Source organism: Helianthus annuus, chromosome 9 (genome assembly GCF_002127325.2).
Source record: "Helianthus annuus cultivar XRQ/B chromosome 9, HanXRQr2.0-SUNRISE, whole genome shotgun sequence".
NCBI classification, from domain to species: Eukaryota; Viridiplantae; Streptophyta; class Magnoliopsida; order Asterales; family Asteraceae; genus Helianthus; species Helianthus annuus.
Window position 1 is genome coordinate 116277315 of NC_035441.2, and position 23816 is coordinate 116301130.

General features: G+C 36.1%; 1 protein-coding gene and 3 long non-coding RNA genes across 4 annotated transcripts; 2 read left to right on the top strand and 2 right to left on the bottom strand.

Moving 5' to 3' along the window:
* Nucleotides 1-1797: 1797 nt before the first annotated feature.
* LOC110878286 (probable protein S-acyltransferase 17) lies at nucleotides 1798-5523 on the top strand. The gene is made up of 10 exons (XM_022126564.2): nucleotides 1798-2101; nucleotides 2241-2334; nucleotides 3201-3295; nucleotides 3388-3555; nucleotides 3688-3760; nucleotides 3849-3901; nucleotides 3986-4077; nucleotides 4158-4210; nucleotides 4333-4458; nucleotides 5047-5523. The coding sequence occupies exons 1-10, from the start codon at nucleotides 1953-1955 to the stop codon at nucleotides 5332-5334; spliced, it is 1191 nt and encodes a 396-aa protein (XP_021982256.1). The 5' UTR covers nucleotides 1798-1952; the 3' UTR covers nucleotides 5335-5523.
* A 1285-nt stretch (nucleotides 5524-6808) lies between these two features.
* LOC118482062 lies at nucleotides 6809-23472 on the top strand. The gene is made up of 3 exons (XR_004867001.1): nucleotides 6809-6953; nucleotides 21461-21545; nucleotides 23287-23472. It is a non-coding gene; the product is annotated as an uncharacterized LOC118482062 (long non-coding RNA).
* On the bottom strand, nucleotides 11391-12746 carry LOC110874568. The gene is made up of 3 exons (XR_002556057.2): nucleotides 12682-12746; nucleotides 12136-12201; nucleotides 11391-11504 (listed from the first exon to the last, which is right to left on the bottom strand). It is a non-coding gene; the product is annotated as an uncharacterized LOC110874568 (long non-coding RNA).
* On the bottom strand, nucleotides 18022-19355 carry LOC110874567. Its single transcript, XR_002556056.2, has 3 exons — nucleotides 19289-19355; nucleotides 18744-18809; nucleotides 18022-18112 (listed from the first exon to the last, which is right to left on the bottom strand). It is a non-coding gene; the product is annotated as an uncharacterized LOC110874567 (long non-coding RNA).
* Nucleotides 23473-23816: the final 344 nt, after the last annotated feature.

The following is a 23816-nucleotide window of genomic DNA, read 5'->3' on the forward strand; positions in this document are numbered from 1 at the left end:
AACTGAAAATAAATTACAAACCTTACACAGTTTCAGGCTAGAACTCGAGGTGTTTTACTCAACAGCCGAAGCTGTCGTCGTCTGCTTTGAAGACACCGCCCAACGCTTGACAAAGACCACTGCTCATAGTATACTCACAGCAGAGTCTGGCCTGTCACATGTCTACAGCCTTTATTCCACTGACATACAGGATAAGTTCACTCTGGTGATGGTAAGGAACGCTGATGGAAGCATTTCAACACTGCCGAATTGTTTGAACTCTCTTGTGGGCAGCACTCAGACCCTCCAGCTTGATTCGTGTACGTATTATGATCATAGCCATTTTGAATCCTTCAACTGCAAGAATGTCCTCCTAGATGGGGATGGTTGTAAGCCCTTTGGTTCTTCCATACCTCCATCGATCCCCGCCAAAGACAAAGGGGTGCTACCCATACCGACACCAGTTAAGCGCGTTGAAGCGATCGGAAGGTATATATCGGCTTACACTTTATTCGTGCCCTGCTTAATAAACCATTTTAATTAAAGATGTGCTATTTACCTTTCTACTCGATCTGAAATGTTATTTACATACCTGGTATATGTTTACTCTATTTTAAAATTAGGAGGCTACAACAGTCGGAAATTTGAGTTCGTAAATATAAAAGTGCATTGTTCTACATTAAAAAATTAGGAATAAAAAAACTTGGTAACGCATCACTTCGAATGTGTAAAGACATATAAGGGGAGAAGTTGGTTTTTGAAAAAAAATAAACTTGGTGTCGTTATAAATGGAAAGGCAACAAAAAAACTTTCAACTATAATTGATTGATTTCCATAAACAATGTAATTGTGCATATTTATTTTTGGATAACCGTCTACATAAATGTTTCGTGCTTTTCCTTCCCAGGCCTGCTTATACAGATTCGGATTCAGAAGAAACAGTTGACAGTGACCCACATGAAAGGTATACCGTCTGCACTTAGTGTTAGTAATGAAAACTCGTACTACTTTTCGATGCATATATACGTAAACATAGTATACCATTTTTAATAGTTTTCTTTTCGTTATTTCACTGCAGTCAGTTGGCTGGTGATGGGATTGGGGATGACGGTGGCATGCGTTAGCTAAATTTTGGTCTATGTGTTATCCAATAAGATAGGAAGACGTGCGAGAGTTTATGCGTTTTTCCTTTTTCCTTTTTCTGTTTCATGTTTTTTTTCCTTGGAAGACATCTTTTTTCACTTCTTTTTGGCCGGCAAGTTTTGCAAGGAAACAACTTATGGTCCATGGTTTAATAAAGTTTTAGCACGCCCCTTTGTAGGCGTATTGTCTTACACGTTATGCACCGGCCGTGTCAGACGTCTTACCACGAACAAACAATAGTTATTATGCATGTCGTGCATTGCACGGGCTTTCTCCCTAGTCTACATAAGTTAATAATTAACAAATTCAAAAAATTAATGCAAGTCTAGAAAAATTATATACCTAAATAAGTTTATAATCTACATAAGTTTATAATTAACAAATTCAAAAAATTAATGTAAGTCTAGAAAAATTATATACCTAAATAAGTTTATAATTAACAAATTCAAAAAACTTGATTTTGGACTGATCTAGCAACTTGAATCAAACCTCAGGGACGAATTTAGTAGTTTTACCCATTCATTAACGGAGGTTCTAACGGTGTTAATTTATTGGACTGAAATAGCAACAGAAACTAGGCTCAGTGACTCTTTTAGCAAAAAAAGTTTATTTTGGACTGATCTAGCAATTTGAGTCAAACCACATGGACGATTTTAGCAGTTTACTTTAGTAATAATAATAATAATAATAATAAAATATGGTAATAAATAATTTCTGGAACGAACGACTGGCGAAACGTCATCGTTTTCACGGTCTAGAAATCCGGGCTTGCAACAACTGATTAGTCAACACATAGAGATTCATCATCGTGTTGATCACTTTGATACTTGATGGGGGTGCAATGGCTGCTGGTCTGCCACGGGCTCGTAACTCTACTGGTTGTCGTCTCTTTTCTATGCGGCCAGTGGCCTATATTTCAAGGCACTTTCATCCAACGACTTCACACTTTCCTCACCTTCGGCGCTTTCGATTACTTCCGGTACCCTAAACCCTAATTTTCATTCTTTTTTTCTCAAAGAATTGACCTTTAATTTAAGTAACACGATTGGTGATTTGTTTTAGGTATTAAATTATATGAAAATGATGTAATTGATATGCTTGTTTGTTGGTTGTTATAGGAGGTTTGTTGAGTTTGTGTTCGGGTCTAGAGGTACCAATGCACTCTATATTACTCAGTACTACTGCTGCGATCGGCCTAATCCTATCTTACAGGTTTGTGTTTGAAGCTTTCTATTGTTTGTTTGTTACCTTCACACTTGTGAAACAATGCTAGTTTTGAATCAATGCAACATTTGGGTGTTTTTTGGTTAAGCTGTCATATAGACAAGATTATTGAAGAAAACGTAACGGGAAAAAATGCGCGTTACAGTGTTTAATACTTTGATGCATAGTTGTTAAAAGCCATCGTCTCTTGCGCCTAGGCCCAATTTCCTAGCGAGGCGAGGCAATTGCGCCTTAAGTCAAGGCAATTGCGCTTTAATTCTCCTGGTTCATGCACAGATTCCGGCGAGATTCCTAAATTCTTGAGAGTTTTTGGCAAAATTCTCTAAATTCTGGCAAGATTCCTGCTAGATTTCTACTTTTATCTAACGAAACTACTTTTCTACACCAATAAACTAGCATTTTATAACTTTTGGTGCTAAATTGACAATATTAAATGTTATATAATAGCTTTAATTTATTTTATTTGAAGAATAGTATTAATTTTCTATTATATAAAAATATTTTAATTTTTTTGTTGTGCGCTTTTCTTTTCTCAGGCCCACGCTTTTTTTTTGCGCCTAGGCCCCAGGCAAAGCCTATGCGCCTTGAGTGCACCTAACGCCTTTAATAACTATGCTTTGATGCATAAGTTTCATTAAAAAACACACACACACAGGGTAAAACTGTGAAAATAAAAAAAAAACGGCTGAAAGTTTTACTGTTTCACTGAGAAATATAGATGACACTAAAAATTAGAGATGGGTTATAGTTCTGTGGTTCCTTTGGCATTTGACATTTGACATTTCCTTTCCACGTTCTCCGTCGTTCGTGTTTAGTATTATGTAATATTCAGTTTTCCACCTTTTTTCTTTCAGGCGTTATACTTGGCAATAGTTGGTGGAACTTTTTACTTGATAGTGATCTCAACTTTTAACTATATTCCTAGTTATTATATGGGTGGATATCACAGGTGTGAAGACGATTTCACTGCTTTTGCGTTGTCACCTAGAAGCTTTATATAGATACAATTATATTATCTTGAACTCTATATACATTTTGCAGATACACAAGCGTGTTGGCTGTTGGTGTAGGATTTTTGCTTTTTCTATTGACTAGTTTCTCCGATCCAGGAACTATCAATGCTGAAAATGTATCTCAGTATCTCTCTTTATACCCCTATGACAACATAATTTATTCAGAAAAAGAATGTTCAACCTGCAAAATCTTAAAGTATGTGTACACACATTGTTTTTATCAAACTTTTCACTAGTGGTGGCAAATTGAGTGGGTCAAAGGGGTCGGGTTGACCTTGAACACTTTTCACTAATGCTAATATTTTCTTGTTATTGTTTTGTCAATTAGGCCTGCTCGGTCCAAGCATTGCAGCATATGCGATCGCTGTGTTGCGCGGTTTGATCATCACTGTGGATGGATGGTTTGACTCTTCTTTATTTCATAAAAAAAGTTTCTCTTCCCCTGAAATATGGTATAACGTGAACCGATTCTGATTCTAACCATTTCAGAATAATTGCATAGGGGAGAAAAACACACTTTATTTTGTGATGTTTCTTCTATGGTGAGTTAATCTCGCTTTAACGAAATGGCATATTTTGACTTTGATCTCTCCGTTCTAAACATACGATGGAACTTCACCCTGCAGGCATTTCTTTCTTTGTGTATATGGGACCGTTGCAATCGGCTTAGTTCTTGCTGGTCGATTAAAAGAACTAGAAGTTGTATATATTTTAACAGGTGTCTTAAATGCTCGTAATATCTTTAGACAACATTTTTTGAAATCTTAATTTGTATGTTCGTTTGTGCTCTCATTGCAGCATATTATGGCATTGAAAATTCATACCGGAGTTTGGCTCCACATGTTGTACAGGTTAATTGTGCAATATCTCAAAACATGCTTACGATAAATTTTATCTCATAGCTTTCATATTTAATTTATTCTTTGATATAGTTTAATTTGTATTTGTAACAATATTTTATTTGTTGCAACAGTGGTTGATAAGCTCTTACAACACTCAGATACTTATAATGGTGTTCCTGGCTATAGTTTCGCTCCTTTTATCTGGTTTCTTTGGGTACCATTTTAGCCTCTGTGTCAGCAATACCACCACTAACGAGGTAATGTCGGTTGTCTCTTTCTATTTAGAGGTGCTGACTTTGACCCATTATTTTATGAGTGGGTTGGTTCAGTTCGGTTATGTTAAATCTTTCACGGGCTCTCACGCTAAACGGGTTGAAAGGCGCCCAAAGTGTTTTCTAATACGTACAGACTTCCGATTCATTTTATTCAAGATATTATATTATTGCAAAAATCTGATTTTATAGTCAGATTCAAAACAATAGTTTTTTTTTAATAGTATTTTTAGATCTTTTGGGTCAACAACTTACCCTGGTCTGACCTATAAAATAATTTAGAGTAAATTTTTGTTTTCGTTTTTGAGGTTTGTCAATTTTAACTAGTTTAGTCCAAAAATCTAATTTATAACAAATCCAGCCCTGAAGTTTGCATTTCTTAACGCTTTTCATCCCTAAGGGTGCTTTTTCATTTAATTATTAGGGATGAAAAGCGTTAAGAAATGCAAACCTTAGGGATGGTTTTGTTATAAATTAGATTTTTGGACTAAACTAGTTAAAATGGACAAACCTCAGGGACGAAAACAAAAATTTACTCAATAATTTATATGATGTTTTGAGTTGATATTGCAGACATTCAAATGGGAAGACTATTTAAGTTGGCAGAGGAAGGTAAAAGAAGCAAAGGCAAGTACAGAAGCACTAAAAGCTAGTTTAGATGATCTGAGTCAAGAGACAACAAAGCCTCAACAGAGCAAATGGAAATCATTCTTCAAAAGATCAAAACTCGAACAAGATGACGGTGTTGAGATTATTAAGAACAACATTTACGATCGAGGCTTTTTCCAAAATCTTTACGAGATCATTTATCCACTGTCATCACGACACTCATTCTCAGCACATAAATTAAAAACGGGTTAAACACATCTCTCTTACTCCCTTTAAGTTATCAATCGTGTAATCTTGTTTTATGCTTACCAAGTGTATTTGTATGGCTGGAACATCCCGTTTTTGTCAAGCAGGTCGTAAATGACATTTCGCTAAAATTACATGTATTTAGATTCTTTGTAGACGATTTAGTGCATATATAGAGGTCATTCATGAATCATATTTTCGAGACCTATAAAGTCATATAAGAAAATAATAAAACGATATAATGCATATATAGAGATCATTCATGAATCATGATCATGGTATGTCTTCTCAATTCTTCCCCATAATTAGACAGCTTGGTTAAATGTAAGCTTATATATAATATTCTCTCGTAACAGCATGTCAGCATGTGTAATGGGGCGGTATATCACGTGGAAATGGGCTATGGCGCCTCATAGCGCCTCCCAACACCATTACAGGGGGCACTATGGGGGATAAAAATGGAGTTCCCGCTATCATCCTCGCGGCGTTAATCCTCTACACAATGTTTCCCCCACTCACACACATTTACATACATATTTATGTATAATTCATAAAGCCCCTCTTTTAGGCATTTCGCTACTTGTCGCATAACGCCCTACAAGGGGCCTTATGACTGTCTACACATGGCCTAACCTATAAGTTTCAAGGATCGGAGATGTTAAGGTGTGATGAGAATAAAAAGGAGAAAAAACTTGGATTGTTGATATGGATCATATAAGGTTATACAACTTCTAAAATGTATACAACACGTGTTGAGGAGAGATAGTATAGACGTCGGGAGGAAGTGAGGTCAAGTTTGAGAGACGCGGAAGTTTTCAAAGAATTAACATATGCTTGAAGGAACCAAGGACGTTGTTTTTTTTTTTTTTTTTTTTTTTTTTTTTTTATCTTAGTATTATATTGAACCGCGTATAATTCGGTTGTATATAGTGCTCAAAATATTATTAAAGGAAGTGAGAGAGCGAAACATCACGATCATATAAGTGTCTTCTATATCACATTGAAAGTAATAGATAAAAAAGAAAATTTAAGTAAATTAAAGAACAGAAAAATAAATGGGTAAATTGTCGAATTCGTCTCTGAGTTAACGATCCATTTTAACTGAGTTAGTGATTTGGATGAAACTACCAACAAAAATGAAACGTTAGGGGTCTAGTTAGTCTTATTTTGCATGTGATGCACAAAAATTCTTAACTTAGGGACGATTTTGTCATTTTACTCTAAAAAATTATAATAACTTCATAAACCTCAAGCGAAAAAAGAAAATAATAATAATTAAAAAAATATAAAAATAAAATTTAAATTAGACAAAAAAATATAGAAATGTCTATACTAAATCTAATAAACTGATAATGAAAATATAATTTAACTAATTTTCAGGTTTCAGATTACAAGTCTCATAAACAATATAGATAAAATAAAAAGAGAATCCTCGTTCAATGATTTGAGTAGGTACCGATTGTGTTGCACAACTGTGCATTTGAAATAATTTGTTGGATACATTTACTTTTAGGCTTTAATTAAAAAAAAGCCCCATTAGACAATAAAGAAATAGGTAAACAGCTCATTATCTTCATGTTGATCTCCAAGTCCAACTGTTGCCGGTGCATCAAAAAAGAAATCAGGTATTCTTTATTCATTTGTCTTATTTCATTCGACTGCTCTGTGTTACATATGTTAAGGTCAAGCTTAAAAAAGCCGACCTTATATATACTCTTACTAACAGATAATACGCATGTTTAATAGCCAATGACTACCAGCTAAGCTGGTAAGAGGTGTGAAGGTTTACCCACAGGTCACGGGTTTGATCCCGACTAGTGGGTTTCCTGCACGGGGCTTAGGGCAAACCGACCAGCAGATACCGCATTGCGGGCCGGCGGATTCGAACCTAAGCGGGTACGCCTAGAGGCGGCCAAGGTAACCGGTTGATCCACTCCTTCCAAAAAAAAAAAGAAAACAGATAATACGCCGAAGGGTGAAACATGATCTCACATAGGGTATGTTTGGTATGGAGCTTTTAGGAGTTTTTAGAAGCTTCTATCTTTAATCTTTTAAGAAAAAGCTCATACTCAATAAAAAACTTTGTTTAATTGAAGAAGCTTGAAACTTTTAGGTTAGAAGCTTGAAGCTTTTGGTTGAACGCTCCTACTAGTAGCGTTTAGAAGGAGCTACAAGCTTTTAAAAAAAATGACTATTTTAACCTCTAAAGATAATGAACTTTTTAATGCACAAACTTTTTAAATTTTAGTTATGTCTATTTTGGTCATTTTATACATTTTATTAAAAGCTCCAGCTACTATGCCAAACACCAAATATATCTAAAAAGTTACAGCTACTAGCTACTAGCTTTCAGCCAGCAACTACCAGCTTTCAGTCACCAGCCACTAGTTACTTTTGCCAAACATACCCATAGTGGTTAAACGATTTATCTATTTATCTATTATTTATTTATTTTCTATATATTAAAAAAGAATCGCCGTGAATGGTAAACTTATAGCTTTTTATCTTTTTTTTACATTAATCTATTTTATAATAATAATTATTAATATTAATATATTAGAAGGTTATCGTACAAGAGATACTTATCCTATAAAACGTAAGAGACAATCTCGGTAATCGATATGCAAGATCGATGTATTAAAACTAGGTTTATCACCCTAGCCGCGTTGCGGCGAACTTCTTTTGTTATTTAGTCTGTGTTTACATGTGTTTTGAAATCACTAAAAGCGCGTTGCACGCGAAACCACTAACAAGAATAAAAAGAAAATCTAAAAAACAGTAAAAAACAGTCGAAAGAAAATCAACCAAAAAAATTGTATGTTAATGATGTTCGTATGATACTCGTGGTCAGAGATGAGCAAATAATACTGGGTACCGGTACCGAATATCCCAAACTGAAAGGATCCTAAGTACCAATTCGGTACCGACTTTTGGCGTTCCTAGTACCGGTTCGCTACCAATTTTTACCTTCATATGCCGGTACCGTAACCGGTATTTTCGGTATCGTTTGCCACCAAGCTCATCCCTACCCCTGAAACTAAAAAAAGAAATCATTAAAAGTTGAAGAAAATCAACAAGAAAAAGTTGTACGATACCGTTGTTGTTTGTACGGCACCCGTGATCAGAGATGAGCAAATGATACCGTGTAGCAGTACCGAATTTCCCGAACTAAAAGATTTTCAAACTCAATCCGGTACCGACTTTTGGTGTTTTCTATATCAGGCTGATGCCGATTTTTACCTTCATGTACAGATAATGAACCGGACCGTACATGTATTTTCGATACAAGTATTTTCGATACAAGTATTGGTTAACACCAATCTTATCCAACTAAGGAATTATGGAAAATAATAATAACTAGGTTTTTTTTTTCAGTCGCGCGTTGCGGCAAAACGGAGCAAACGATAATGTAAAACAAACGTTATTTGAAAATGTAGAATGTTGTTTAGAAAGTCAAACCATTAGAATCGGTTCAGTTTATCATCGTATCATTTTACGATAGAAAATAAATACTTTATTTTTTAATATAAATTCGTTTTTAATAAAACTTATATTAATCGAGGGTAAAAAGTAAGCTCAACTACGTACTTAAGTTTTTAGAAAAAAAATTAACGAACAAAATTTATTAAATAAATATCAAATTAATTGATAAAGTAAAGGTAAATTTAAAAAATGAAGAAAATATTATGGAAAACAAAATAAATGATAAAGAAAATATGGTTTTAGAAAAGAAAAAATAAAAATACGTTAAAAGCTTAAAGTAAATAGAAAAAAATTTAAAATATATTAAAAGTTAAAAATAAATTTTAAAAAAAAATATTAATATAATAAAATATTAAAAAGCTGTATATTATTTTAAATTTGAAATTACTATTAATCATCCTTCGAAAACTATATATATATATATATATATATATATATATATAGCTATAAAAGTAAATAGAAAAAAATTAAAATATATTAAAAGTTAAAAAGAAATATTAAAAAATATATTAATATAATAAAATATTAAATAGCTATATATTATTTTAAAATTGAAATTACTACTCATCATCCTTCGAAAACTATATATATATAATATTATATTAATATATGATTATAATATAATAAACTTACTGTTCATTTAACTTGTAATATTAGTATATAGTAATATTGATGCGGTGGTGATAGTATTCTAAATACAATAATTCTACAAATGGAAACATAAATTGATAAAGGGTATCATGGTCTTTTCCCAAGTGACCTACTCCCCCTCCCCCCCCCCCCCATTTTCAAACGACTATAATCTATTTCATATGACAATTTTTTTTAAATTACACCGTATTAACGAGGATTTCATTATCTTTAATTTGAGTAGGCTTGCTATAGTTTTCTTAATTTTTTTTTTATATTTTACAAGCTATAAAGTACGTGATTGTGTAACATTACGTGATTATGTTCCAGTATGTAAACACTACATCTATAATCACGTACCACATGATCAATTAATACTTAAATCACGTATCAGATACTCAATGTATACTTAAATCGACAATCACATACCATGTGTGCAAAAGCAGTAACAAATTGTAACACCCAAAAAACGGGTTTGGTAATTAAACCACGTTAATATTAAAGAACGGGTAAAGTACCGTGGTAAAAGTTAACCCGTAAACATTGAGGTTTAAATAAACAAACCTAATGTTAAATAAAAAGTAAATAAGTGCTTTATAAGAAAGAGTGTACTAAGGCCCGGGTGAACGGGACTTAAGTTGAATCGGGTTGTAACAACTCATATTTAGTAAATTGACTAGGAACATTTAAACCTAGTTATGAGAATTGGTTAATTGTTAGTAGTGTTTTATAGGGGTTTCAAATATATGCGTAACCCGAGAAACGGGAACGCGGATTAAAAGTCAAAAGACTCGGATAATGAGTTATGACTAAAGGATGATAAAACTTTGCAAATAGAATTTGTGTTAATTATGTTCTAACTATTTTGAGGATTGAACGCGTTGAATAAAGAATAAAGTTGTCAGTTCATTAGTGATGGATTTTACACGAACAAGTCAAACAGGTCAAATAAAGTATAATGCTTGATAGTATATGTAAACGCAAGCCGCATAACGGGAAGCGTGAAACAAACCGATGCATCAATGACTCGCGAGGTCATAGAAAACATAAATATTGCCAACACGGATCAAACATGGTCTAAGGGCCATAATTGAAATAGAAATAAATTAGCCTTCACGGTCAAAAGGGCCATGATTGGCGGATAAAAGAAAAGATAAGGTAAATGATTTTTCTTGTAACCATAAACGAGTGTGTTAACACCAAATGTATTTAAAGAATGACATGGGTAAAGGGATGATCTATGGGATCACCATGACCTTCAGGTTATAAACAGTGTAAACGTCTATGGGACCAAAATGACTTTCGGGTCACGAATTGAGAGGAATGGACCATAGAGGCCTCACCTTAAAGTGGTGAAAGACTAAAGAAATAGCTTACGAGGCTAAGTGAAATGGGCTTACGGGCTACTCAGGCAAAGCGAGTGATCCGGTTACGATTCCCCGTGTAAAATAAGAACAATAAAAGAAGAAATGCTTAGTTACCAATTGCTTGACACGAGTAATTGACATAAGTTAAAGAGAAAATGTTAAACTAAAATTCAGTTTTAGTTAGAAACAATGTTTTAACAAACATAAATAGTATGAGAGAAAATTGAAAAATGATTAATATTAAAAGAAACAGGTCTTGACACCAATAGTTGCAAGACGATAAATTTGAAAGGAAAATTTTCGAAAACGAAAATATTGTTATGGACTTAAACATGACGTGATGCAATGACGGCCAAGAAAAATAACATGGTATATGACCCCATTGTAGCACGAGCTACGGGACTGGGGGTCATAAACGCTTGTAAGCTGTAACACTCTAATTAAAATGCCCAATATTTAAACCGACTAGATAAGAAAGATCATAGTTATTTAAAAAATAAACGCAGATTTTAATTCTAGTTTAGAACATAAGTGTTTGAAAACCATCACAACACAACAAGGATACATAAGTATTCCTTTCATTACAAAATTATCACTAGCGAATATTTAAGACAAAAGTGAAGAACAACTTCTTGATTGTGTTCGGTTCCGAAGCCTTGCGTTGATCACCATCCATTTGATTGACTTACTTTAAAGCTGGAAATTTAACAAAATATCAAGGTTAGAATCCCTCAAATTTCACATAATTAAGTGTGCGTTTAAATCGGATTCAAAATATGAAATTAAACAAAATTTGACATTTTTAGCCGGACTCCACCGTAAATTACGGTGGTCACCGTAATTTACGGTGAGAGCTGGACGTTTAAGGTTCTACCGTAAATCAGTAGAGAACCACCGTAAAGGTTTACTCTCTACCGTAAATTACGGTGATACCGTAATTTACGGTAGTCTCTGCATATCCTTCCTATTTGCTGTTTTGACCCGTTTATACCAATTCCTGCACTTTAAGGACATCAAAGCACAGCACGGGGTATTTCTTTACAGCAATTATGATCCGTTTAGGATCCCTTACTTCTACCCACACGCTCCCATTACCGGTTTGCGTGACAATAATATTCTTCCCATTACCCGACACACGGGTTTATGGACTACGGATGAGGTACTCCCGTTACCCGGTTTGTACCCACCACTATAGCTCATTTGGTTTGCCATTATGAGGTCCCTCATTTCAAGCAACCAAACCATCACGACTCTCTATTATTCATAACTAGTAAACCATTAAAATGAAAACTAGATCATCAACATTATAGTAGCGTTAACTACGTACCTTAGAGCTTTCCCTTTTGGCGAGCGTCCGCACCGGCTTGACTTCCCGACGCCTCACTCGTGTTGCCTAAAACATACAAGCCAATTATCATTAGAACCATTCGGCTCATAATTAAGCTTGTTACTTTACCAACACCACATTTGTGTCGATCAATGTCTTTTAGGCATTTTATCAAGCATCTTGTGTGCATAATTTCTTACAATTGTAACTAAATTTAACATTCATGATTTAGCCATGGCAAACATCAATTTAAGCGATTTTGCTAAATTTTTACATCAATAATTTCTGAATCTTGTTCATAAAGCTTGAATTACTCTAGGACACATCAAAATCCTAATGTTTCATACTTTTCTACAAAAACCCACATATCACCTCTAATGGTGATCATGAACTTTACAAGAATTAAACCAAATTTCAACAAGAAATCTTCTAGGGTTCATCCTTATACACTATTTCAATTAAAACAAACATCATGCATGATCAGATTTGAACCTCATGATTTTATCTAAAATCTAAGGTAGAACCAAATCATGAAATTTTACATACCTTACGATCCCTTAGTCAAGGTGATCACAAATCTATATTCAGATTTCGATTTGGACTCGATTTGCACCTTCAATTGAGGGATTTTGTGAACTTTAGGGTTTGAGGGGAATCCCCTTTGTTGCCTGCGTTCTGATCGATCAAACACACACTTAGGTGTGTGTTTGATGTGTTATTTTTACTAATAATAATTTAAGTTCCAGAATTGGCAAGTTTGGTCCCTCAATTTTACATGGGTTATAGAACAAGGGTTTTTTAATTATACTTTGTCATATTATGTTAAGATTTCTACTAACTAGGTTATCTTTCCTAGTCTTTTATCTTAACTTACTACTAGTATTTAGCTTAAAATGTAACATTAATATTTTCGGGGTGTTACAAGTCCACCCCCCTTAAAGAGGGTTTCGTCCCCGAAACCTGTTTATGTATATGACAGAAGTTTCTTATACGTACCGAAAAGTGTAGGGTATAGTCGTTTCATTTCCTCTTCAGACTCCCAAGTGGTGTCTGATCCTTTTCGGTGTTCCCATTTGACCTTTACTTGATAGACCATCTTGTTCCTTAAGCTTTTCACCTTACGGTCTAGAATAGCAATTGGTCTCACCGCGTAGTTGAGACTATTATCCACCTCGATGTCGTCATAGTGAATATACGCGGTTTCGTCAGCTAGACATTTCCGGAGCTGTGATACATGGAACGTGCTATGTATCCCACTCAACTCTGGGGGCAATTCGAGACGGTAAGCCACCCTACCGACTCGCTCGATGATTCTGAAGGGCCCGATAAACCTTGGGCTTAACTTTCCCCTTTTTCTAAACCGGATTATTCCTTTCCACGGTGATACCTTCAACATAACCTTATCACCAACTTGGAACTCAATCGGTTTTCTCCGTTTGTCCGCATACGCCTTCTGTCGATTTTGAGCCGCCCTTAGGTGAGTTCGGACTATGTCGATCTTTTGATTCGTGAGTCCGATTATATCTTTATGTTCAAGTTCACGCGGGCCAACCTCACCCCAACATACCGGAGTTCGACACTTCCTTCCGTATAGCATTTCATACGGAGCCATACCGATGCTTGCGTGGTAACTGTTATTATATGAGAATTCAACCAACGGTAGGTGAATATCCCAACTACCCCCGAAGTCAATTATGCACGCCCGTAACATATCCCCCAATGTTTGAATTGTCCTTTCACTTTAACCATCTGTTTGAGGATGGTACGCGGTGCTAATAAACAATTTAGTTCCCATTTGTTTTTGGAAATCGTACCAAAAATTTGAAGTGAACCGGGTATCCCTATCGGACACGATGGATACCGGCACTCCGTGGCGTGCTATTATCTCATTAGTATACACTTCAGACATCTTCTCTGACGTATAAGTTTCTCGGATAGGGATGAAATGAGCACTTTTGGTTAGTCTATCCACAACTACCCAAATGGCATCGAAACCACGACTAGTTCTGGGCAGCTTGGTTAGCAGGTCCATTGTAATTTGTTCCCACTTCCAAACCGGAATATCTAATGGTTGCAACTTGCCATAGGGTTTTTGATGCTCCGCTTTGACTTGTAAACAAGTCAAACACTTCTCCACGTATTTAGCCACATCCCTTTTCATCCCCGGCCACCAATAGTTTTGCTTCAAGTCCCTATACATCTTAGTTGCCCCGGGATGGATCGAATAGCGAGACTTATGAGCCTCGTCAAGCAGAAGACTCTTAACACCACATGTGTTTGGGAACCAAATCCGATCATTCCGGCATTTCATCCCATTACTTCCTTCCGTAAGGTCTTTTACCATCCCTTTTATACGTTCTTTCTTCCAATTTTCTTTCTTTAACGCTTTGGTTTGGGCTTCTCTGATACGCTCGAGCAAACCTGAAGTTACTACCAACTGCATAGATCGTACTCGTATTGGAGCGCATTCGTCCTTTCGGCTAAGGGCATCCGCCACCACATTAGCCTTTCCGGGGTGGTAATGGATCTCGCAATCGTAGTCTTTCACCACTTCTAACCAGCGTCTCTGCCTCATGTTTAGCTCCTTTTGGTCGAAAAAGTACTTCAAACTCTTATGGTCAGTGAAAATAGTACTTTTTACACCATACAAGTAATGCCTCCAGATTTTCAAGGCAAAGACCACGGCTGCCAACTCAAGATCATGAGTTGGGTACTTTGTTTCATGCGGCTTAAGTTGTCTAGAGGCATAGGCGATCACCCTTCCCCTTTGCATTAGTACGCACCCAAGGCCTAGGTGCGATGCATCCGAGTACACTACCATATCCTCCGTACCGTCCGGTAAAGTCAACACCGGTGCACAGGTTAATTTTTCCTTCAATGTCTGAAATGCCTTTTCTTGATCGCTTCCCCAGACGAACTTCTCATTCTTGCAGGTCAATTTGGTTAATGGCGTTGCGATTTTGGAGAAATCCTGAATGAATCTCCGATAATAACCTGCCAACCCCAAGAAACTTCTAATTTCGGATGGATTCTTTGGAGGGCTCCATTTTGACACCGCTTCCACCTTCGACGGATCCACCAATATTCCCTCGGCACTGATGACGTGCCCTAGGAATTGCACCTCTCGTAACCAGAAGGCGCATTTTGAGAATTTAGCATATAATCTTTCCCGCCTTAATACCTCCAATACTTCTCGTAAATGGTTAGCGTGCTCCGCCTCGTTTCTTGAATAAACGAGGATGTCGTCTATAAAAACAATCACCGATCTATCGAGCATCGGTTTGCAAACTCGGTTCATGAGGTCCATGAAAGCCGCGGGCACATTCGTTAATCCGAAAGACATCACGAGAAATTCGAAATGTCCGTATCGTGTCCGGAATGCCGTTTTTGGTACATCACTTTCCTTTACCCTCAATTGGTGGTAACCCGATCTCAAATCGATTTTTGAAAACCAGCTAGCGCCTTGTAATTGATCGAATAAGTCGTCAATTCTCGGAAGTGGGTATCGATTCTTTACCGTGAGTTTGTTTAACTCCCGGTAATCAATACACATCCGCATGCTCCCGTCCTTCTTCTTTACAAATAGCACGGGAGCTCCCCAAGGAGACACGCTAGGCCGGATGAATCCCTTCTCTAGTAAATCTTGCAACTGAGACATTAACTCTTGCAGTTCTGAAGGTGCCAATCTATACGGTGCCTTAGCAACCGGTTTAGCACCCGGGGTCAGTTCAATCCCGAACTCTATTTCGCGCTCTTGTGGCATTCCCGGAAGATCTTCGGGAAAGACATCTTTAAATTTACACACCACAGGTACGTCTTTAATTCTTGGCGTTTCTTTTTCGACGTCACGTATATAAGTTAGATATGCCTTACACCCGTGTAGTATAAACTTGCGGGCTTCTATCATCGAGCATATCATGGGATTACAAGCCTTCTCCCCATAGATGATGACACGCCTTCCGCTCGGAGACGTTAGGTGTATCTCCTTACGTAAGCATATCACCTTAGCATGGTAGCGGGATAGCCAATCCATTCCAACGACCACTTGAAATTCACCCATGGACATGGGTATTAAATCAATGGAGTATTCCTCGCCATCAATATTCAATTTGCATTCCCGACATACATCACAAACAAGAAAACTTTTGTTATTACCTACTTCTACTTCCATTGGCATAGGTAATTTTGTTAATGTAAACATGGGGTTTTGAATAAATCTATGTGAAACAAAAGACTTATTCGCACCTGTATCAAATAAAACGCGTGCAACGATCGAATTTATAGTAAATATGCCTGTAACCACGTCAGGTTCCATTTTTGCTTCAGCAGCAGTGATTTGGAACGACCTTGCCTTAGCTTTTGGGGTCTCATCCCTAGAGTCGGCACTCTCTTTCTTTCCCACCAATTCCGGACATTCTGACTTTTTATGACCCGGTTGGTAACATTTATAGCACACCGTTACTTTGTCTGGGCAATTTGCAACCCCATGCCCTATCTTGCCACATGCCACGCAAGGTTTGTTCTTGAAATAGCATTCACCTTTATGAGTGCGTCCACATGTTTTGCAACTCGGAGATCCTCCTTTTGCACTTCCTTTCTTCGAAGATTCAGCTACCTTCGGCTTCTTTGTGGGACTCGGGTTTTCATCCAAGGCCCTCCTTTCACCTCTTTCAACTTGCCTTTTTAGTTCAATCTCGCGTTCCCGCGCCGCATTGATTATATCAGTGAGGCTTTCATAATGTGAGGGAGTCATGAATTCCCTATATTCAGCCCTAAGCATGGTGTGATAATAATAAATTTTCTGTTCTTCAGTTTTGACCAAGTCATCACAAAACTTGAGCTTATCCATGAACATCCCCGTAATCTTATCAACGGTTTCACCCTTTTGCCTCAATTGCATGAATTCTTCCTTTATCTTATTTATCACTGCCTTGGGGCTATGATGTTTGAGGAATGGTACTTTGAAAGCTTCCCAAGTCATCGCCCTTATTGTTTTAGCACCCCTTTCGTTTCTGAGGTTGTCCCACCAATCCTTGGCTTGGCCTCTAAGTTGGCCAGTTCCATATGCCACAAAGTCACTTTCATCACAATGCGTTCGTTCAAAAACACCCTCAATATCGCTTATCCACCTTTGACAAGCAATTGGATCTACCTCTCCATTGAAAATCGGGGGCTTGCAGGCAATAAACTTGTTATAGGAACAACCTTTCTTTTCCTTAGTCTTGCCTCTATCACTGGTAAGATCTTCTCTTAGTTCACCAATTCTTTCCTCCATAGTTGAAAGTAAGGTGTTTTGCATTCTTTCCACAAATCTTGGTAGACTAACTTCGATGGCCCTACCAACTTCCTCGGCAATCTTCTCTTTCAACTCGTCGGTAGTGAGGGATAGAACATTGTTACTAGCACCTCCCGACATCTTCTTACTGAAATGTTAAAATGATCCGTTAAATAATCTTGTTCAATCGCTCTCATGCTCTTACATGAGACTTCGTACTTATTTTCCGGCCAAGTATATAACTTTGCCTTATCATCTATACTAAGTGTACTTCCCGGGTTCGAGTATATCACTATACTCCTCCCATACACAATAAATCGTTACCCTTTTTAATCTTTTTAAATTTAATTTGCTTTAAGTAAATTCTTACCGGATGTTGATCAAGCCTTGAACCGAACACAATTCTCTTTAACCTTAGCTCTGAATACCAACTTGTAACACTCTAATTAAAATGCCCAATATTTAAACCGACTAGATAAGAAAGATCATAGTTATTTAAAACATAAACGCAGATTTTAATTCTAGTTTAGAACATAAGTGTTTGAAAACAATCACAACACAACAAGGATACATAAGTATTCCTTTCATTACAAAATTATCACTAGCGAACATTTAAGACAAAAGTGAAGAACAACTTCTTGATTGTGTTCGGTTCCGAAGCCTTGCGTTGATCACCATCCATTTGATTGACTTACTTTAAAGCTGGAAATTTAACAAAATATCAAGGTTAGAATCCCTCAAATTTCACATAATTAAGTGTGCGTTTAAATCGGATTCAAAATATGAAATTAAACAAAATTTGACATTTTTAGCCGGACTCCACCGTAAATTACGGTGGTCACCGTAATTTACGGTGAGAGCTGGACGTTTAAGGTTCTACCGTAAATCAGTAGAGAACCACCGTAAAGGTTTACTCTCTACCGTAAATTACGGTGATACCGTAATTTACGGTAGTCTCTGCATATCCTTCCTATTTGCTGTTTTGACCCGTTTATACCAATTCCTGCACTTTAAGGACATCAAAGCACAGCACGGGGTATTTCTTTACAGCAATTATGATCCGTTTAGGATCCCTTACTTCTACCCACACGCTCCCATTACCGGTTTGCGTGACAATAATATTCTTCCCATTACCCGACACACGGGTTTATGGACTACGGATGAGGTACTCCCGTTACCCAGTTTGTACCCACCACTATAGCTCATTTGGTTTGCCATTATGAGGTCCCTCATTTCAAGCAACCAAACCATCACGACTCTCTATTATTCATAACTAGTAAACCATTAAAATGAAAACTAGATCATCAACATTATAGTAGCGTTAACTACGTACCTTAGAGCTTTCCCTTTTGGCGAGCGTCCGCACCGGCTTGACTTCCCGACGCCTCACTCGTGTTGCCTAAAACATACAAGCCAATTATCATTAGAACCATTCGGCTCATGATTAAGCTTGTTACTTTACCAACACCACATTTGTGTCGATCAATGTCTTTTAGGCATTTTATCAAGCATCTTGTGTGCATAATTTCTTACAATTGTAACTAAATTTAACATTCATGATTTAGCCATGGCAAACATCAATTTAAGCGATTTTGCTAAATTTTACATCAATAATTTCTGAATCTTGTTCATAAAGCTTGAATTACTCTAGGACACATCAAAATCCTAATGTTTCATACTTTTCTACAAAAACCCACATATCACCTCTAATGGTGATCATGAACTTTACAAGAATTAAACCAAATTTCAACAAGAAATCTTCTAGGGTTCATCCTTATACACTATTTCAATTAAAACAAACATCATGCATGATCAGATTTGAACCTCATGATTTTATCTAAAATCTAAGGTAGAACCAAATCATGAAATTTTACATACCTTACGATCCCTTAGTCAAGGTGATCACAAATCTATATTCAGATTTCGATTCGGACTCGATTTGCACCTTCAATTGAGGGATTTTGTGAACTTTAGGGTTTGAGGGGAATCCCCTTTGTTGCCTGCGTTCTGATCGATCAAACACACACTTAGGTGTGTGTTTGATGTGTTATTTTTACTAATAATAATTTAAGTTCCAGAATTGGCAAGTTTGGTCCCTCAATTTTACATGGGTTATAGAACAAGGGTTTTTTAATTATACTTTGTCATATTATGTTAAGATTTCTACTAACTAGGTTATCTTTCCTAGTCTTTTATCTTAACTTACTACTAGTATTTAGTTTAAAATGTAACATTAATATTTTCGGGGTGTTACATAAGCCTCGGGAAGGCAATGTGGGTATACCCGAGCGATAAGGTATAAGGTAACCGCTGACTAAATAGTCTAACCGTCAAGGCCGGTCAAGATAAAATTTAAACTTAAAACTTGTTTATTGCGCTTTTCATCATAGGATTAGCGTGGAATATGCATGTTGACAAATTTATGTGACCGAGTGACCAAATGGCGACTCGATCGTAAACGATAAAGACGAGGAATTCAAGATGAAAGTAATGGCCCATGAGGCCTTACACATAAAAGGCACATATGATATGGCCCATGGTAATGCTTGACCGGGGAGACTGAGATGTCAAACAAGAAAAAGAGCAAGAAAGGAGTCGGACACCATTTGGGAGTCCGGAGGACGTTGTCACATCTTCCTGGTAAGATTACTGAATAATTAAAATATGAGCAACGCTCAGGTGAAAACGAAACCAAGTCCATTGGGTTAAACCCAAGGAACTACGTAAGAAAGGTTTCAGGGACGAAACCTCTTTAAGGAGGCTAGACTTGTAACACCCCAAAAACGGGTTAGGTAATCAAACCACGTTAATATTAAAGACCAGGAAAATACCGTTAGTGGTAAAAGTTAACCCGTAAACATTGAGGTTTAAATAAACAAACCCAATGTTAAATAAAAAGTAAATAAGTGCTTTATAAGAAACAGTGTACTAAGGGCCTGAGTGAATGGGACTTAAGTAGAATCGGGTTGTAACAACTCATATTTAGTAAATTGACTAGGAACATTTAAACCTAGTTATGAGAATTGGTTAATTGTTAGTAGTGTTTTATGGGGGGTTTTAAACAAAACTAAACCTAAGGGACCAAAGTTGTTAAAAAGGAAACATGTGTTTTAATATGTAAAAACTAAAATACAACACCAGGAGAACAAACAAGGGGAAAACCCTTGTTCATCCAAAAATCATCAAATTGAAGAAGGAATTGAGACTCAAATTCGTGCATGAACACGAATTATCGATCACCTAGACAATGAGATCATAAGGTGTCTTAAAACCTAGATTGGTGAAAGTTGTGATTTGAGACAAGTAGATTACTTGCAATTAGATTGTTGGATGATGATCCAAAGATGAAATTAGGTATAGATGTATGCTTAATTTTGTTAAACATAAGGAAAGTATGAAACATTTGATATATGGTTACTTGTAAGTGATTAACAAGTAGATTTTGAAATGGGTTTTGATTATATGATGGAATTGATAATATATAAGCGTTTATGATCATCATACTTGTATGTATGCGTAAGATACTCGAACAAATTAGAGAATCGAGTAAGTGTTCATACATGACTTGAAATGGGGGTTGTATGATATGATGAAATTGATGTTGTGTCAATGTTAATAGGCGCTTGAAATCATGTTGCCTACTAGTTTATATGTAGAACTTAATTATATTAGGTATACAGATGAATGCCTAGTAATATGATGAAATGGTTTTACATATTGATGAAAACCCTTAGTTCTAGCATAATGAATGGATAAATTAGCATTTATTATTGAAAAATATGTTAACTTGATGTTAACAATTGCGTGAACTTAGTTGGGGAACGTGGTTATAATGGTGGCCTAAGAATAGTGCCTACCGGGTAATTAACGAAATGCCTAACTGAGTTGTCGAACTTATTTGTGGGTTTGTATATGTTAATAGGAAGTTGACTTTTAAAAGTCAAACTGACCTATAATAAGATCAAATGGTAATTTTGATGTAAAATGTGTAAGGCGGGATACGTGATAAATGATGGCTAATCTAACCATCTTGCGAATGATAAATAATAGTTTGACGCTTGGCAAGCAAGGTGGAAGCTTGGGAAGAAGCGGGTCAAACGGATCAAATATGCGAAAAAGCATAATTTGATGCAAGGTAAGTAAAGCTTACACCCTTCTAATAGAACACCTACTTATTGTATTGGTTATGAACAATGTAAATTAGTATTTGAAATATGATGTTCCGACGCGGAATGATACGGATCAGAACAAGTGAAAATGGTAAGAAACCATTTTTGATGGTAAAAAGGGTAAAACGGTAATTTGGTCATGTGATGACAAATAAACAAAGAGTTTTGAAAAGTTACATTATGGTGTAATCCATAATGGGTAAAATAGTAATCTGGTCACGAGTTGACGGATAAATAATGAGTTTTGAAAAAGATACCCTATGGCGTAAGCCATAATGGGTCAAATGAATTAAGAAACGACTTTTAAGTATAATGATCATAGGGTGCAAGCCGAAACGGGCTAAATGAGTGAGATGACAAATAATTACCATCTCACGATAATAAAATGGTCATTTAGGCCAAACGGGTCAAATGGTGATGTTATCATCATTTGACAATAATGACTATTGATCTCTTGTCGAGTTTTGTGCCCACAGGAAGGATAGAGTATGGCTTGCATTGCTATTAATTAGCAATTAATAGTGCAAGGTATTAAAACGGGTCAATGCTAAGACCCGAGCTAGGTATGTGTAATGGATCAAACTCTCAATGAGGAGTTAAGGTCCTACGAGAGTTAATTGAGTCATGGGTGGTCTTGGGATTACCTAAAGTGAGGTATATCTAATAATTTGAAATTTGAGAACATCGTGTTCTTAGGAATTCAATGATTTAAATAGAACAACAGTATAAAATGCTCATTTGGTCAAAATATGCTTTTAAAAGTCCTTCGTGGTAAAAAGGACTAAGTTAACCAAACCACCCTCGAATGATAAACCGGGCAAACGACCCTTAAGGGTAGTTTAAAAATGAATTCTATAATTTGGTCGATCCTTACGATAGTATAAAATGGAAGGCTTAAACCATTTTGGCTTAAAACTACATATTGGGTCATTTTCGTAAAATATCTAACTTGGGGATAGAATGGGAATATAATGATTTTTCCCATTCACAATCCATCACATTTGAAGTTGTGATGATATATAGATGAAAATCCAAAGTGGGAACGCGAACTTTAAATAATCAGACTAGGTTAGCGAGTCATGATTGAAAGGTTAGGAATTTTTAAAAAGCATTCGGATTAATCAAAGTTCGGCCTTTGAAAGGTCGAACATGTCAATTAGCATAACCGCGAACCGGATAGCGGTCGCATAAAACAAAAGAATAATACCCCAGGTTATGGGGTATAATCATAAAAATAATGTTCTTGCAAAATGATGTAACATCTGTGAGATCGTTTGCTTGAACATGCAAACGGGTCAATTATTTAAAATATATATATAATGGAATCAATAGCGTAAAACAAATTTGGTGAATCCGGATCGTGGGTTCATAAGTTAGAAATGTGGGCAAATGTTTTACGAACATTAGGAAAAAGTTTCTTGCGAAATGAATGAGAACTGATCAAGTTACGGAAGTTTTCGTAACAAAAACGACAAACTAGAGAATTGATGCAGTAGCCAACCGTAGGCTACGGTGGCAAGCCGTAGCTTACAGCTGGCAGCTGCTGTTGAATGCAGAATCATCAGGTCGTAAGCTACGGCACAGAGCCGTAGCTTACTGCGGGGTATTTGCGAAATTTGTTGTTGTCGTTACTTTGAGTTATCGGGCTTAACTAAATCAGTTATAAACTCCAATTAACTAACGTATTCCATGATTTATGAAATGTAGGTAATAATTTGAAGTATCGGACGACGATCAAGCTCAACAAAGAACCGGACACGATCAAAGTTCAAGTTTCCGCATTACAATTAGTCGTTTACAAAAATAATCAACGATAACATGCTGAAATGTTTTAACTTTTATGAACTTTTATTAAACCCGAAACTTTGTATGAACGTGTATTTCATTTCTTTTTATAAAATGCAAAAGTTATTATAAATTCTCAGTTATGTAAGTATAGGTCTTACACAAATACTCAATGTAATAATCACATACCATATGTGCAAGCGATAACAAATGTTCAATGTATCACTACATCTATAATCACGTAACGACTTATATTATAATATTAATCACGTAATAGTATAATAACAATTAAGTTCTCATTATATTAAATGTATAATCACGTAATAAGCATAACTTTTGTAAAAAAATGTTACACAATCAAAGAAATTATAATAACATAATTACGTACTAATACATAATCACATGACATTATACTTGTTACATACGGTACATGATTATAGCTGTAGGGTCAC

Excerpts from the sequence above, each read along its gene's own strand:
- LOC110878286 (XM_022126564.2), top strand. The coding sequence starts at position 1,953 with ATGGGGGTGCAATGGCTGCTGGTCTGCCACGGGCTCGTAACTCTACTG. Across the intron at positions 2,335-3,200 it reads GGCCTAATCCTATCTTACAG|GCGTTATACTTGGCAATAGT; the intron begins GTTTGTGTTTGA and ends TTTTTCTTTCAG. Across the intron at positions 3,902-3,985 it reads TTTGTGATGTTTCTTCTATG|GCATTTCTTTCTTTGTGTAT; the intron begins GTGAGTTAATCT and ends TTCACCCTGCAG.